Source organism: Eleutherodactylus coqui, chromosome 2, assembly GCF_035609145.1.
Source record: "Eleutherodactylus coqui strain aEleCoq1 chromosome 2, aEleCoq1.hap1, whole genome shotgun sequence".
In the NCBI taxonomy this organism is placed as follows: domain Eukaryota; kingdom Metazoa; phylum Chordata; class Amphibia; order Anura; family Eleutherodactylidae; genus Eleutherodactylus; species Eleutherodactylus coqui.
In genome coordinates this window covers 275,617,452-275,634,323 of record NC_089838.1, presented here as the reverse complement: position 1 = coordinate 275,634,323, position 16,872 = coordinate 275,617,452, and the positions used below count along the sequence as shown (strand labels likewise).

Below are 16,872 nucleotides of genomic sequence, written 5' to 3'. Positions count from 1 at the left end.
CAATGGGAGCGTCCTGACAGATGCAGGGAGAGCCCACTCAAGGGCGGCAGTCGGAAAACAAGAAACCACGTAATGTTAGAGATATGGCAGAATCACGCAATGCTAGGAGTGGGCTATAATACTAGGTTCAGCAGTGAAACATGACACATCCAGCATTCTGGGACTTTTGAAAGTGACCCCCATTGTGTTTGCACCACTCTGGAAGTTAAGTGTTTTTTCACAAGTTAAAAAAAAACCAAAAAAAACAATCGCATCTGAAAATTCCCCTTTGCTTTCGGATGGATTGTGACAGGGGCCTGAAGGCATGTTCACACCTACCAGAAATGCCGTGGATTTGCTGCAGCGGACTGGGCTGTGGAAGGTCTGCAGGAGCAGCGATGTGGTTGATGTCTTCTGCAGTGTAATCTGACTACTCTGAAGAATCTACTCCATGTGAACGCAGCCTAAGGGAATGTGCAGATGGGGGGATTTTGCTGTAAATTTGTAATTTATTGAAAAAAAAAAGCATTTTTTTTTTCAAAAATGCGTATTTTTACCTTTAGAAGACAAAAAAAAAAATCACCCAACAATTTGTTAGGCAATTTCTGGAAAGTGCAGCGATACCCCACATGTGGTCACAAACTGCCGTTGCTGCTTGGGTGCCATGTAGCGCCTGAGCTATACCTACAGTGGAAACTCCAAAAAGTGACCCCATTTCGGGAACTGCGCCCTACGAGAAAATCATCCAGTAAAAAGTCTGACTGTACAAAGTTTCATGGAAAGTTTTTAGCGCTGGGCCATGAAAACTAAAACTTTTCCTTTTTTTAAATTAATATGTGGTTATTACAATTAGTCAATTATTAGCGATTTGTCATTTTCACAAGAAACAATAGGAGAAAAAGCACTCGACAAGGTAGTAAAGGGGGATTCTGGGATTGGTTTAATTAGCCAATTCAATAGAGGCTGGAGCGTTATACACCAAGTATATAGGACATGCTCAGTGTCCCTAGTGTTGTGGAATTACTTGCCACAGATTTCTTGTTTCAGCTCTTTCACCGATGTCCATTCCGGGGAAACAACAGCTGCAGGACTTCCCCCCATCTACTCCGTGCCAGCTGTCCCACAGGGTATACCCGGGCACCAACAGATGGTTGAACGGTCCTGGAAAATGATGTGTGCTTTGTGCATGAAAAAAATATTCATTCATTCTCTCCATAGAAAATTAGGCGGCTGTCAGTCAAGCGGTTGTCTCTCTCTCTCCACCAGGAAAGTTGCCATTTGGGTGGTTGTCGGTGAAGGGATTGTCTTGCTGCTCCCCTCCAGGAAATTGCCATTCCAGCGGTAGTCAGTCAAGTGGATGTTTTTCTCTCTCCGCCCCACAAGAAAAATTGCCTTTTGAGTTATTGTCTCTCAAGTAATTGTCTTGCTCTCTGAAACTGTCATTTGAGTGGTTGTCAGTAAAGTAATGGTCTTCTTTCTCCTTCCCAAGAAATTACCATTTCATTGGTTGTCAGTGGAGTGGATGTCTCTCTCCCCGACCCCCATGAGTTATTGCCTGTGAAGTAATTGTCTCGCTCGCTTTTCGATTGCATTTGAGTGGTTGTCAGTCCAGCAATTATCGCTCTCCTTCCTCCTCAGAAAAGCTGCCATTTGGGTGATTGTCGGTGAAATCATTGTCTGACTTGCCATTTCAGCGGTGGTCAGTCAAGTGGTTCTCTCTCTCCCCATCCTCCCCCTCTCTGAAAAATTGCCATTTGAGCCATTGTCTGTTAAGTAATTGTCTCTTTCTGAAATTGCCATTTAAATGGTTGTCAAGCAATTGTCTCTCTCCCTACTGAGAAACTGCCATTTCAGCAGTTGCCAGCAAAGTAGTTGTCTCTCTCTTTCCACCTCCTCAAGAAAAATTGCCATTTGAACCTTAGATTAAGCAATTGTCTGTAACATTATGTAAAATAGAAGGAGGCCATACACTTATCCACATTTCAGAAACGTTGTTGTGCTCCACTACTTACATGTGAGATAACGCTATAGGCAATTACTTGACTGGCAACTGCTCAGCGTCTTGGAAATAAAACGGTGTTACAGCTGCGTTTACTAATAAAGCTATAGGCAATCGCTCAACTAGCAACTGCTCTACTGTTGGAAAAATGACCTTTGCTGTGCCAAGGATGGACATCTAGCATAGCGCACCTTCTTATCGCTTTCTTGGGGGCACATTTCATTTTCATAGTCCTGGAATTTGGACCGTAGGCACAAATCTGAATGCAGGTGGGCATGGGGAGGGAGCGCCACCTATAGCTGCTGAGTGATGCCGCACAGCACCCCAGATGGCTTCACCTATTTTCACACTGGCAGTTTGTCATCTCAGTATAGGAAGGTATTGCTAACAGGACTGCAGCCCTCATCATCACCATCATCATCATCATCACCATCATGACTAGATTGGGGTACATGCAGCATGTTGACACCATCAGTGGGTTTCAGAAATGAATGCAGTAAAAGGTATAAAGTGCAATTATTCCGCAGTTATGCCATTTCCCCGGAGACATAGACGTTAAGGTTTAGGCTCTTTTTGAACATCATGTGTGCATGCACCGAACGACTGGACTGACCTCAAGAATCCTGACTAGGGCTGGGAAGGCCTGGAAAAAATATATATTCACCGATTTTTGTTTTTCCAAAGCCATTTTTTAGTTTGAATACCATATTATTTATCATTGGAAAAGAAAAACCTGTTTTTTTCCCCAATTTTTTCCAGGCCTTCCCATCCCTAATCCTGACCAGCATAGGAATCTACTATGCTTGTAGGTTGGGTCAGGAGGCCTGCCGTCAGATAGGGAAACTCTTCTATATTACGGATGCACAAATGGCGCTGAAATATGCTCGTCTGTTGCCCTCCATAGCTCTATTTTCTGAGCGATAGGCCTCATGTGCACGGGCGGGTTGAAATCCGCATACGGGAGCCCGCAGCGCAGTCCAACCGTGCCTGCGGCCGGCGAACCTGCGTACCTCTGACTGCCTTCTTTTTTCGGACGTGCCCGGAAGTGCCACACGGCGCACATGCGCAGTACTTTTTTTTTTTTTTTAAACTCCTTACGGACGGCCGCGGATCGGATGGCTTAAATGGACTTCAATGGAACCGTTCGCACTAAAAAGGAGCATGCTGCGATTTGTTTCCCATATGCGTAATCCGCAAAACAAATCCGCATATGTAAATTCCCTATGGGCAGCTTGAACTGCGGATATTCCGCAAATCAAATCCGCTTGTGGACATTGGGCCTAATAGTCCAGAATATTTACACGCTTGTTGCTCTTCTGCTTCTTATGGGTGTTGTATCCCAAATTATTGATTTCATTTTGGGCGAAAAAATGGATGTTTGTTGTAGAAAGAATAAATATAGTGTACCTATAAATTACCAAAACAATATAGTTCCAATGAGCAATTTCAAGCATATGAGCCATTTTTGATTTTAACAGGGTTTCGGCTGTAAGTGCAGGGCTACACTGGGGTCGCTGCTCTGACCCCTATATAGTGGTTGGCGCTTGTAATTGCAGCCTGGGTTCCCATTGATTTCAATGACAGCTGCACCTGAAATTACAAGCGCTGCCCACTATACAGGGGTCGGAGCAGCAACCCCTAGTGTAGCCCCGCACTGACATTGCTGCCTGGAAAACCCTCTTTAATCCTGATTTACTAAAACAAAAAAAAAATGGGTGTAAACAAGAAGGTTTCAGGTATATTTGATGGATGCTTCTGTATTCCGCTGTCCAGCTAGGATTAAAGGTGTTGGCCACTTTATACCTAATGTGTGTGACAGATGATTATACTCAACTTCCTAATATAGCCTTTATTGAAATTGGGTCATCTTCTGCTTTATTAGTGAAGTAACGTCCCCAGCCTCTCATCCATAACATGGCTGTATACATGGCCCTCTGTATACAGCCATGTTATAGACAAGAGCAAAGGCTGGGGACGTGGCTTCACTAATAAAGCAGAAGACGACCCAATTTCAATAAAGGCTATATTAGGAAGTTGAACACACAACACTTAGCCTCCTCCACTTCCCTTCTTTCCTGTGCATAGCGCATAAGGCCAAATGACGTGTACGGTCACATGCCACTTCATCTGCAGCCACCTGATGACCAACAGCACCGTCCAGAAGGAAGAGGTACGCTGAAAATGATCAACCACCAAAGAATAAGAAAGATTCAAACTTCTTTTCTTGAAAAATGGATAAGCAGATGAAACCATTTGGACCATTTCATTAGAAGGATGTGACACGGAGGCGACGAACTACCACATTAGACAATGTTCCACCATGAGAGATTAATCTGAAGTTTGTGAAATGGGGGCAGACCATAAGACATTCCCACTGAGCTCTGAACTGAACTGCGCACATTCTCCTAATCCATAGACTGTATTGCTCCTAATCATTTCTTCTGAAATCATCAGCAGGGTCACAGGATGCCACAAGGGTTAACTTTGATCACATCTTTAGGAGGTCTTTCTGTCTGCTTCGACCAAAGCATCTTTGAGCTTCTTGGTCATACTGGGAATGAGGTTCATGTGGTCTTCGTCACACTTCATCACACAGCTCTCCAGCTGAGCTCTTGCTTGGGATTCTTTCTTTCCAGAATCAAGGAAATCCTTTGCTATATCATTGCAATGCATTGTACAGCGGCCCAAGCGATCCTGGGGTGAGGAAGACACGAATTTAGCGAACGGGCAGACAGAAGACCTTTGTACATAGCTTGGCATATCAAGAGAAACTTAGACAGAAGCCATTTATGACATCCACATTAGTTTGTAAAACTGGAGTGCAAAGTTGGCATGGCTTGCTGATTGAAAGGGACAGTTTAGGTACCGTTATAAAAATGCCCCTTTTTTAAAAAGAAAAAAAGGAAATAATTTGAGTAAATCAGAAATAAAAAAAACAAACAACATTTTAGCCAATAGGTGATGTACGCTGTGATACATTCATCAAAGAAGGGAACTTACAGTCATACATATCTTACAACATACGTCAATAAAGTAGTCCAACCGACAAAAAGTATGTGGGCCTTCATGGGGTATTCCCGTCCCAGTCAAATATGGATAAGATGGGGATAGCAGTCTGATTGCTGCAGCCAGGTAGCCGGAATTATGGAAGCAGCTGAACTTATTGTTTTACACAGTTTCCATAACTAGAAGTGATTTACGGAAGTGTAGAACAGCCAGCTTGGCCGTTTCCACGGGGGATGGCATCGTCTCCCCCCAAGGAGAGCACCCAGAAGGGGTGTGAGAAGACACCTGAAAGGTGCGTTAGGAGACTTATAAGGCCATGCATGCTCCTCTGGGTAATTTATACAAATAAGGAAGATGGAACAATACCTCTGCAGCGCCACCTACTGGATGGCAGCACTCCTTCAAATTAATGTACAACTTTTTAACAAGTTTGTGAAACAATGATTGGGAATAATTTAATTGCCGTAATTTATGTGATAGATTAGGCAGAGCGGGGAGGTTACTGTTATAAATAAAAGTCACAATGCACACGTGAACACAGTCTAAACCGTATGCTACATCATATAACATTCTCTTAGGGTGCTTTCACCCCTGCGTGGGGTTCCGCTTACCTGCTCCATCCGGGAAGCAGGCAAGGGGAATTCCCACAGCCGAATGGCTCTGTCTAAGGATGGAACCGAACAGCACCAAACGGACCCCATTACCTATAATGCGGTCCATTCAGTTTCAGCTCATCTGTCCGGTATTTTGGGACGGATCTGAGATGGAACCTCCAACCAGAAGTTCCAATGCAGATGTGAAATCGGCCTAGCTCGGGCAAGTAGAACTCCTTTGAGTGTTCTTTGTAGTATAGTCTTGTGACCAAGTACATCTTACAATGGAGATCTGCTGCCCTCTGCTGGGGCATACATGAAGATTTCAAGTGCTTGGGAAAGTCCGTATCTGTTACATCGATACATGCTTATTTCGTTCTGTATTTGCCACAGATTACACGGGGGCGAAAACAGCTGTGAAAATCCACAACCGGATATGCAGCGGGTCAGTTCACACTGCAGAATTTCTCTCCAGGGCGAATGATATTGCTTGAATTCCCCCCCACTTGGCCAGTCCTCGCTGCGTATCGCCTGCACGTACGTCCGCAGCAGAGACGCCGCGTGTGAACATAACCTCATACTATCCAGAAGACCTACCTGAAACCTCTCCAGCTCACTGGTGACCAGACTCTGTGCCTGAGCGAGGGGGGCATGGCAGCGCTCTATACAGCCATGTACCTGCTGCATGGAAGCCTTCTCGTTGTCACAGCACTCCGCGCTGCATCGGAACATCTTCCCCTGCAAGAACAATCACAGGGAAATTAGGGCAAAATAATGGGCTTTAATGACATTAATACTGAACCTAATGCACATAAATGTAAGGACTTCCAAGACAAATCACTTACAGATAAGATCGACACAGCAACCAATGCAACCACCGCTCTGGTGGTTCTCAGGTCCAGTGGTCATACCTCCAACAATCATTTTATATAGATATATCTATAGATATTAGGAAGATGTGGATAGTTCTCAAAACAACTCTGCCCTCATGTGGATGCATATGTAACTGCACGCTATGTTTCACACTCACACATTACCATAGCATCTACAGAACAGTAGCCTGGTACCACACACCTATGAAACATGTCTAGAAGGCAATCTGGTTTTGCCCATAACAACCAATCACAGCGCAGCAATTTGCTGTGATTCTCCACGGTGAGCCTATCAATAAGATAGGCTCATCACAGAGATCTTACAGTTCTCCCCCCTTCCTCCGCCGCAGCAGAATATCGCTAGCGATATTGCGTTGCAGACGTGGACAGAGGGCCTAAGTCTCCTGTCATCCTTCTTTTCTGCAAGCTAAACATTCCCAGATCCTTTAACCGTTCCTCATAGGACATGATTTGCAGACCGCTCACCATCTTGGTAACTCTTCTCTGAACTTACTTTAGTTTGTCTATGTCTTTTTTGAAGTGGGGTGCCCAGAACTGAACATAATATTCCAGATGAGGCCTGACTAAGGCTGCCTGCAGATGGCTGGGTCGGATCCCGTGCCCCTGCAGAGGCCTGCGACTTACCCGCTCGCGGTGTCTTCTCTCTGCGCTGTGTGCTGGCTGCCGCCCAGCTGGTGCAAGCGCAGAGGGGAACTGGACGGTCACCACTGACATTTTTGTGCGGGCCTCTGTGAGACCCGCACAGAAATAGGACATGCAGCGCTTTGTTTTCCGCGTGTGTTTTTACGCGGACAAATCACGTCCGTCTGCCTAGGATTGTGTTATCTAATGCAATTCTAAGCAGGCGGGCACGGGCGGAAATTCTGCTAGAAATCCCGCCACTAAATTTCTGCCCGTGTGCAGGGAGCCTAAGGAAGAGTAGAGGGGGGATAATGACCTCACCTGATCTAGACTCTATGCTTCTCTTAATACATCCCAGAATTGTGTTTGCCTTTTTTGCTGCTGCATCACATTGTTGACTCATGTTCAGTCTATGATCTATTAGTATACCCAAGTCTTTCACATGTGGTCAATTCCTCCCATTCTGTATGTGCTTTTTTTCATTTTTCTTGCCCAGGTGTAGGACTTTGTATTTCTCCTTGTTAAATACCATTCTGTTAGTGGCTGCCACTTTTCAAGCTTTTCTAGACCTTTTTGAATCCTCTCTCTCTTCCCCAGTGTTCGCTATTCCCCAGTGTTCGCTATCGCTATGTTGAACAACACTAGGCCCAGGACAGAGCCTTGTGGTACCCCACTTGATACATTCTTCCACTTGGATGTGCAGCCATTTGTGACCACTCTTTGAGTACGATTACTCAGCCAGCTTGGATTGGTTGCTATGGGGAACAAGGTTTTTTTTTTTTAATGTAGCGGTCATAAAATTTATACATACACATATATATATATATATCTCCATATATCCCAGATGGTGACGCTTCACCTTTAACATATAACAATATTACAATACAACGTTAAGCCCAGATTCCGGCAGGGGGGCACACATCGCAGCAAACATTTACTAGTCAGTCAATAATAAAGGGCAGGACGTTCTTTCATTTTTTGGCAAACAAAGCAGAGTTCACTGGGATGATGTCCTCCATCCGGGGATACCGATCAGAACACTAAAGTAACTACTGCTAGACTAGTAGCTGTGACAGATCTGGGAAATGTGTTCATTCTCTTTGGATGAGCCACCCGCAGCCTTGTGTTTTGTAGCAGCCTTGCCCTCTCCAACTACTCCTGCCCCTTCCCCTTTGCATTAAATGCCTTTAACTACCTTTTTATAACCCCTCTGTGACTGAGCCACATACAACAACGTGGCCTTGGTCACACCGATGGCCGCTTCTCTAATGCATGTACTCCGATCACATGGCAGACAAGCGGACAGACATCACCCCAACCATCCGCACATCAATGCCGAGGAGAGACAATGAAGGTACAGGGGGATGAAACCACACATAGAAGTGCAATAAAGAAAATCTAAAGGTCCTTTCAGATGAGCCGATTCTTGTTTGAACGACGAGTGACGTCCCTGTTGGCTCGTTCAAAATCATTCAGTCTTTTACATTCGCAGTATGAATGAATGTTTAAACTGAACAATAAGAGAATGAGCCAACGGTCATTTTTATGCCTGCAGAAAATGAATGCCGAGCAAAAGAGCGAAGAATCATCCGTTGTCGTTCAGTCCTTGGCTTCTGCTCATTTGAACAACAATCGCTCCATCTAAAAGCACCCTAAGATTTCCTCAGTAGGGTCTATGGTTTTTAGGGGATTCCCTAGAGAAATGTCTGCCTTGTGCTTAGTTGAGGCCTTTAACCTGGCGTATTCTTGCCCAGGGGCTGCTAGAGTGAGAACAGTAGGGTCGGAGGGTCTCATAATAGTACTAAGGGGCGCCCCGCTGTTCGCTGCTCGAGTTAGAATAAAAATGGTGCGGAAATGTATGCAGTGACCATCTCCCGCCTAGACTACTGCAACATCCTCTCCTGTGGACTCCCATCCCACTCTTGTGCCCCTCCAATCTGCTGCCAGGATAGTCTAGTCTACCCTCACCTACTGTCTCCTTCCCTTGTAGATTGTAAGCTCTTGTGCACAGAGTCCTCGGTCTGTTCCACTTTGTTAGTCATTCAGTAGAGCTTTATTGTTCCTGTTTAATATATGTAAAACATTTAAAGGAGATGTCCCGCGCCGAAACAGGTTTTTTTTTTTTTTAAACCCCCCCCCCGTTCGGCGCGAGACAACCCCGATGCAGGGGTTAAAAAAACCACCCGCACAGCGCTTACCTGAATCCCGGCGGTCCGGCGTCTTCATACTCACCTGCTGAAGATGGCCGCCGGGATCCTCTGTCTTCATGGACCGCAGGGCTTCTGTGCGGTCCATTGCCGATTCCAGCCTCCTGATTGGCTGGAATCGGCACGTGACGGGGCGGAGCTACACGGAGCTACACGGAGCCCCATAGAGAAGAGGAGAAGACCCGGACTGCGCAAGCGCGGCTAATTTGGCCATCGGAGGGCGAAAATTAGTCGGCACCATGGAGACGAGGACGCTAGCAACGGAGCAGGTAAGTATAAAACTTTTGATAACTTCTGTATGGCTCATAATTAATGCACAATGTACATTACAAAGTGCATTAATATGGCCATACAGAAGTGTATAGACCCACTTGCTGCCGCGGGACATCCCCTTTAATCCAATTTTCACTGAACAGCACCCTGGAATTAAAGCGACCCTCCAGTCCTGTAGAAACAAAGATGGCCGCACCGCTTCTCTGACTACCTGATGCACACCGTGTATTAATATGTATCGGTAGTCTAAGACACTACACCTACTCTGACTGGTCAGCAGTGTGCAAATGAGCAGAACTAGTTAATAAAGCAGCTGTAGTGTCCTAGACTAATGATGTATAGTAATGCACAGCATGCATCAGGTAGTCATAGAAGCTGGTGCGGCCATCTTTGTTTCTCCAGGGGTTGCTTTAAGATCTAGCCTAGGTTAATATGCGTGCTCTCCTTTTCCGTTGTTCCACTGCAAGGGTAGAGCCGAACAAAAAGAAGAGCCGGATCCAGCATATGCCGAACATGGGCAGCAAAAGGGGTTATCCCAAAATCTAAAGGTAACCTCGTATCCATAGGATAACCTTATGACCAGCGGGGCACTAACCGCCACGACCTCCACCGATCCCAAGAGCAAGGGTCCCGTGTCCCCTCCTTCTCCCACCTGCAGTGATGTCAGACTGAATGGAGTGTTAGACATGCACGCCTGCTGCTCCTCCATTTGTTTCAGTGCTGCAGATGGAGATACAAGCACTTGGCCACCTCCAGCCGTCCCACTGAGAGCGAATGGCGCAGAACACCAGCATGACCAGCGCGCCAATCAGTCTCCTCCTCGCTGTGGGGAGTGCAGTAAATCTGCAGCGAGGAGGATCAGGGCACATGGGGGCAGCATTCTCTCGGGGTCTCTGAGGTGCCCACCTATCATAAAGTTATCCTGTAGGAAGGGAATAACTTCTCTACCTTGGTGTGCATTTGGCTGCTGGCATACGAGGAGAGATTACTATTTAGTCTGGGATCTCATGTGAGATCTGACACAGCCGTCAGCGTAAATATTCTGCACCCAGTATAAACGCTGCCCGCGATCTCATCGCACTACCAGCATTAATTAACATAGGAAATCTGAGGACAGGAGACTGATCGCGGGCCTTCACATGGGGTATTTGGGTAACGGCGCAGTCACATGTGCAGCTTCTGGGCTGATTTTTCATACACTGTTTAAAGCCCAAAGAACAGATATAGTATCTGTGCTTTACAGTGCAGCATGACTCTCATGACAGGTTTCCTCTGACAAATAATTACAATGAAGCCTTGTATATCATCCAATGTACACAGGAGATATATGTGACACATGGCCGGCCAGCACTTCCCACCTGCATTTTCCTTATATTCTCCCTCTCCAGGTTCTTCACCATTGAATCCACCGCATTCTGCAGCCGGCTCTGGTATTCTTCAGCCATTTCTGTCTTACACTATGCACAAGCATGGGCTCCAAGGGCATGAAAACTAAACTTCCGCCCTTACTACGTCACTTCCTGTATCCTAGGACGCCTCGACATCACCATCCGCCATATTTCTTTGGGGCAGAAAAGGCCACTCGTAATATATACCATCACACACAGCAGGAAAGACGGCGAATAATATCACCGTTCTGGATAGCGTTATCAGCGGGCGTCTAAATATAAACGGTGATTTGTCTCAAAATCCTGCCGCTTGTGGTATGGGTAAATTTGCCCAAAGCAAACATGGCTGACCGGTCAGTAGTCCCCGCCTTTTCCTCTTCCCGTGACGTCAGCATTGTGCGTCTTTCGTACGGCGGGTTTCCTGGCGGCTCCATCTCTTGTGTGATAGAAGCGGCAAGACACGAGGAGGGAAAATGAGCAAAGCGCATCCGCCCGAGCTGAAGAAGTAAGACCCGGGGGGAAGGGGTGCGATACGGCACGTGCTGTGAGGTAGTGGAGGAGCCCCAGCACCCGATCGGACTGCAGCTTTCATGCTGCAGTGGATGTAAGGCAGATGAGAGGCCGATTCTGATTGGTTGCCAGTTTTATGCTGATGTCCCGCATGTAATATGACATGTATGTGCTCAGGTAGTTCTGCCTGTCACAGGGGCATTGGGGGTCTCTGGCGCAAATCTGACCAGAAAACACAGCCAAAATGTATTCTGGGAAAGTGCGTGATGGACCTCTTATAGTAAGTGGGGTCGCACTGTGCGGGTTCGTTACAGGACTGATCTGGCTTTATGTTCCCACGTAAGCAGACCCGCCCGGAGACCTGTTGGGGCGCTGGTGTCATTGCTGATTGGTGGGGGTCTCATTTCTGAGACCTCCGCCCACCTATGTTCCTCTGCCCATCGCTGTAGGGTCACTCCGCCCGCGGTGCCGTCAGATGGACTGGAGCACTGTTGGTTATGCAGGCAGCGAGCGTTCCGGTATTTCCGTCAGCCCCATTGCAACGAATGAAGCGCCTCCTGCGTGACGGGCACTCCGCTCCTTCAGATGGCACCGTGCGATCAGGCAGTGAATGAGCAAACCAATTAAGGCCAGCTGCGCACGGGCGGATTTGCATACGGAATCCAGAGCGGGCATCCGCATCCACAGCACGCTATTAATAATCGTTTTTCCCTGTCCACAAGTGGAAATCAATTGCGATTTTTCCTCTCACAGATGAACCATCACAGCATGCTCTATTTGAGCATGGATTCCATTGAAGTCAGTGGAGGCCGTCCGATCCGCAGCCCAGCCACAGCTGACACAGCGGATGGGCTGCGGGATTCGCGTCCTCGCCTAGTGGCAGCGTGGCACAGTCTGTGCTGCGCATGTGCCTGGTGTGCCAGCCAGCACAGACCAGGACAGGTACGCAGGGGTAAACGGCCGGCGCCGTGTCCGATTCCACTGCGGGATCCGACCTGCCTTTATGAATTCGGCCTAAAAGACTGACTTTTCACTTTGCATAGTGTACCCCCCCCCCCCCGCCGCCATTGTCACCAGATGATGTCATCGCTCCCCCACACACAGGTGCCATTGTCACCAGATGTCATCGCTTTCCCCAACCCCCCCCCTTACCCCGTGGTTGCCATTGTTAGCAGATGATGTCATCGCTCCACCCATGGGTACCATTGTCACCAGATGATGTCATAGCCCCCCCACCACCTCCACCACCAGGTACCATTGTCACCAGATGATGTCATCGCTTTCCCCACCCCCTTCCCCCGCGAGTGCCATTGTTAGCAGATGATGTCATCGCTCCCCCCACCCCATGGTTGCCATTGCCACCAGATGATGTCATCGACTCTCTACCAGCACCACCTCCACCACCAGGTGCTATTGTCGCCAGGTGATGTCATCGCTCCTGTCACGTTACGGCTGATTGATGGACATTATTAGTGCATGTAAATAGCATTTCCCACTTACTATCTCCAGCTTGTCTTCTCCTTAGGTTCATGGACAAGAAGCTGTCATGTAAGTACGGACGTCACCAATGGTGTCACTATGTAACCACTCCTGCACCGCCTCTCCTCTGTTATATGGCGCTGTGAGCGTTCCCATGTATGAACATACTTGGTATAATCTCTCATTTGTGTTGCAGTGAAACTGAATGGCGGCAGACATGTGCAGGGGATCCTGAGAGGGTTTGATCCCTTCATGAACCTGGTAGTAGATGAGTGCACAGAAGTGTCTAGCAGCGGGCACCAGAACAGCATTGGCATGGTGGTAAGTGGATGGCCTAATGAGTCAGCGCTGCTCCTGGCGGTGCTCCAAAGCATTCATAGCGCACTCATAAATAGAGGCTCTAAGGCTATATTTACACGGGCGAGTGTGATATTGGGGCGTGTTTTCTGCGTAATCACAGTAAGGCCTCATTTACATCATAAGCGTGTGTTTTGCGCACACATAATGCACGCTTTTGAAAGAACCAATGGGTTCCTATAGAAGCGCTCATATGCGCAGAATTTGAAGCGCAAAACAGCGCACACCTAAGAAAAAGATAGGACATCGGCTATCTTAGGTGCACGTTTTGCCAGAGTTTCCCCTCACTCCTATGGGAGCAGGAGTGTGGGAAAACTGTTAGTTTCCCCTCATCACTGAACACTGTGAAATATAATCCCTAGCTGTTAAAAAAAAAAAAACTTGCCTACAAGCGCTGTCCAGCTCTTCTCCCCATCCCTGGCAGTCTTCTTTCTACTGGTGGCTGTGGATTGAAAAATCCCCGCCTCCTGAAAGCGCTAGCTCTGATTGGTCACAGTGCTCAGCCAGTCAGAGCCAGCGTTCAGCTGTCATTTAATGAATGGCTGAGCGCTGCCTTTAATTGGTCACAGCGCTCAGCCAATCAGAGGCAGCGCTCAGCCAATCAGAGGCAACACTCAGCCATTCATTGAATGACAGCTGAGCGCTGGCTCTGATTGGTCACAGTGCTCAGCCATTCTCTGAATTCAATGAATGGCTGAGCGCTGCCTTTGATTGGCTGAGCGCAGAGACCAATCAGAGGCAGCTCTTCCAGGAGGCGGGGATTTTTAAATCCCTGGCCAGAAGAAAATTATGCAGAGCAGTGCCTGGGAGTCGGGGAGAATGTGTGCTGGAGCCCCAACAGCGCTGCTTGGTGAGTTAAGCTTTTTTTTTTATTATTTTAGATGTAGGGCTTCTATTTCAAGCCCTTCCCTGAAAATCCCTCGGTGGGTTGCCTTCATCCCATTGATATCAATGGTGCGGCAGCAGCACCGGCCCAATTGAAAGCAATGGGAAAGCATCGTGGTCTTCTGTGGCAGGGGATTCCTTCATCCCCGCGGGGAGTCCCATCATCACTGAACATTGTGGCAGTGTTGTCTCAGTGTTCAGTGATGAGGGGACCTTTGTGAAGCACAAACTTTGCCCGTTCACGCGTTTTCCTCATAAGTGAAGAGCACAATTTTTTCGCGCACAAAAAAAAAGCAGCCAATTGCGATATGGGAGAAAGTCGCAGCAATGTTGCTCATGAGATGTCTGAGTGTCAGCGCTGCTCTTTCCCGCAGAAACATCGCTGATGCTTGCAATTTTCTTACAAGAAAAGTCAATAGGACTTTCTAAAATAAAAAAACGCATCGCACGAAAATCGCAAGTTTGTGCGTTGCGATGTAATAAAACAAAGGCTCCATAGAGAAACATGGGTGATTAACAAAAAAAAAAGAGCAAAACACAGAAAGATAGGGCATACCGCAAATCTTTTTTTTTTCTTTCTTTAAATCACGCAACATTGCATTGGTGAAAACATCGCAAATGAAAGGAAACCATTGAAAAGCGTGGGTTTCATAATTCAGCGTTTTCATACGCAATTTTATCGCCCATATGAATAAGGCTTACAAAGGACACGCTGCATCCTCTTAATCTTACAGGATCGCTGCAAAAAAAAGTAAAAAATTGCACGTGTAAATGTACAAACTGCAAATAATGGGTTGTATTTCCGCGTGTGTTTTGCGTCTTGCAAGGGATATCAGCCATGTAATATGGTCTTAGCAGCGATATATAATTGCAGGTACTTTATTGCATGAATGCTATACAAAAGGGGCGAGACAGACAGATGTAATAGATGTCGTCTGCTGCAGTTGTCAGTCTCTCGCAGAACCCAATATCAAGTGATGTAACATGCTAACTTTGCACAGTTTGTCTTCTGCAGCTTCTACATATCGCTGTATAAAGAAACTGCAGTCCAAGGGCCCTTTACATGAATGATCATTCAGATTCTTGTTGGGTTGCCCGTATTTGAACAATGATCAATGTAAATTCTGCCAGCCCGTGTGACGTCCTGTAAACGGACCGCAGGGGAGGGAAGGATATGGCTATTTCTTATAAAACTGCATGGGGGAGGGATGGTAGTGAGATATTACAGCTCGGACAACCTCTTTAGTGTCAAACATTTGTAAATCAAAAGGATAGCGGGGAGAAAACCCACCCATAGAAAGCCTGTCCTACAAATGTTAATGCTGGATCCGCACTTGTGACATGCTGTCCGTTCTTGCCTTGTCAGGTAATACGAGGGAACAGCATCATTATGCTGGAGGCTTTGGAACGGGTATAGTACCGAGGATGAGGATGAAGATGAAGACTTTACCCTGCTGGAGCCATTATGTGACCTGAATGAGCGATGTGTGTGGACGACTCTTTACTCCTATGTGTGACTCCTTTTAGTTCTTTTTTTTGTATTAAAACTTCAGTTCTAACTTGTCTGAGCGCTGTGTATTATATACAAAGTAGTTTTGAGCACGGCTATCCTGAAGCCAACGTGATTGTATCAATAGCTGTTCACTATACACATCCATCTTTATCACTCAACTGGTCAGAATGGCGCCTGAAGGTCAGTGGTCACATGCATTATTTGTACTTGGGTTGTGGAATGGCTCGCATCATGGCCCTACAGCCTTTAAAGCAACCCTCTGGGCCTGGAGAATCAAAGATGGCTGCACCAGCCTCTCTGACTGCCTGATACACACTGTGTATTAGTATAAGACAGTACACCTGCTTTGATTGGCCAATGCTGTCCACATGAGTAGCACTGACGAGTCAGATCAGCATGTAGTGTCTTACACTACTGATGCATATAATGCACGGTGCATCAAAAAGTCAGAGAAGTGGTTCGGCCATCTTTAACACTGGCAAAAAATGTTTCGAAGGACACTGTCAAATTTGCTGTCTTGCGGAAAGATCCACGCAGCTCAGGATGTATTCACACGGACAATTGCAATGTAGGTCCGTAAAAATCTGACCTATATCGCACTCCATTTTTTTTTTTATTGCAATTAATTTTTCATTTTAAAAACGCATTGCATTGCCGTACATGCGACTCTTCACGTGGGGAAAATGCATGTGCTTCCAATAGTTAATAGTGGGGGTAAAAAAAAAAGCATTGTATTTAGAGATGAGTGAACGTGCTCGTTTAACGCAATTACTCGATCGAGCATCGCTTTTTTTCGAGTAGCTGCCAAAGGAGGTGGGGGGGGAGAGAGGGTTATCTTAAAGTGGTATTCCAACACTTAGCATTTATCCCCCATTCATAAGTCATAAATGTGATTGTGAGAATAGATGTCTCCAGCCATCGTTTGAATAGAGTGATGATCAAGGATTTTGGGTCTCCTGATCATTTCTCATTGGTCCTGTAAAAAGCTGATAAAGGGGTATTCTTCAATTGACATTTAATGACGGTTTGTGTACAACAAGTCCTAAAAATATAGATAATTGCAGAGCCAGCTATTCCCAAATAGATCACATGGGGCACTCACCGCATGCAGGAGAAATGCAATCTGATACAGAGATGTCTTACCTGCCAGCAAGAGCGATTTAGTAAGA

The 16,872-nt window shown here is 46.6% G+C and overlaps 2 protein-coding genes across 3 annotated transcripts in view; one reads left to right on the top strand and one right to left on the bottom strand.

Moving 5' to 3' along the window:
- The window catches only part of FAM136A (family with sequence similarity 136 member A), a 123,232-nt gene extending 112,159 nt beyond the window's left edge, over window positions 1-11,073 (bottom strand). Inside the window, exons 1-3 of one of the 2 annotated variants that reach the window (XM_066593035.1) lie at window positions 10,930-11,073; window positions 6,175-6,315; window positions 897-4,672 (exon numbers count right to left, since the gene is read on the bottom strand). In XM_066593035.1, the coding sequence (XP_066449132.1) occupies window positions 4,475-4,672; window positions 6,175-6,315; window positions 10,930-11,016 (426 nt within the window). In that variant the 5' untranslated portion in view covers window positions 11,017-11,073 and the 3' untranslated portion in view covers window positions 897-4,474. Of the gene's footprint in view, window positions 1-896; window positions 4,673-6,174; window positions 6,316-10,929 lie in introns of those variants that run through there. The other variant, XM_066593036.1, reaches the window with a different exon arrangement.
- A 278-nt stretch (window positions 11,074-11,351) lies between these two features.
- Window positions 11,352-15,753, top strand: SNRPG (small nuclear ribonucleoprotein polypeptide G). The gene is made up of 4 exons (XM_066593034.1): window positions 11,352-11,464; window positions 12,995-13,017; window positions 13,145-13,269; window positions 15,557-15,753. Exons 1-4 carry the CDS (start codon window positions 11,433-11,435, stop codon window positions 15,605-15,607), a joined length of 231 nt encoding a protein of 76 aa, XP_066449131.1. The 5' UTR covers window positions 11,352-11,432; the 3' UTR covers window positions 15,608-15,753.
- Window positions 15,754-16,872: the final 1,119 nt, after the last annotated feature.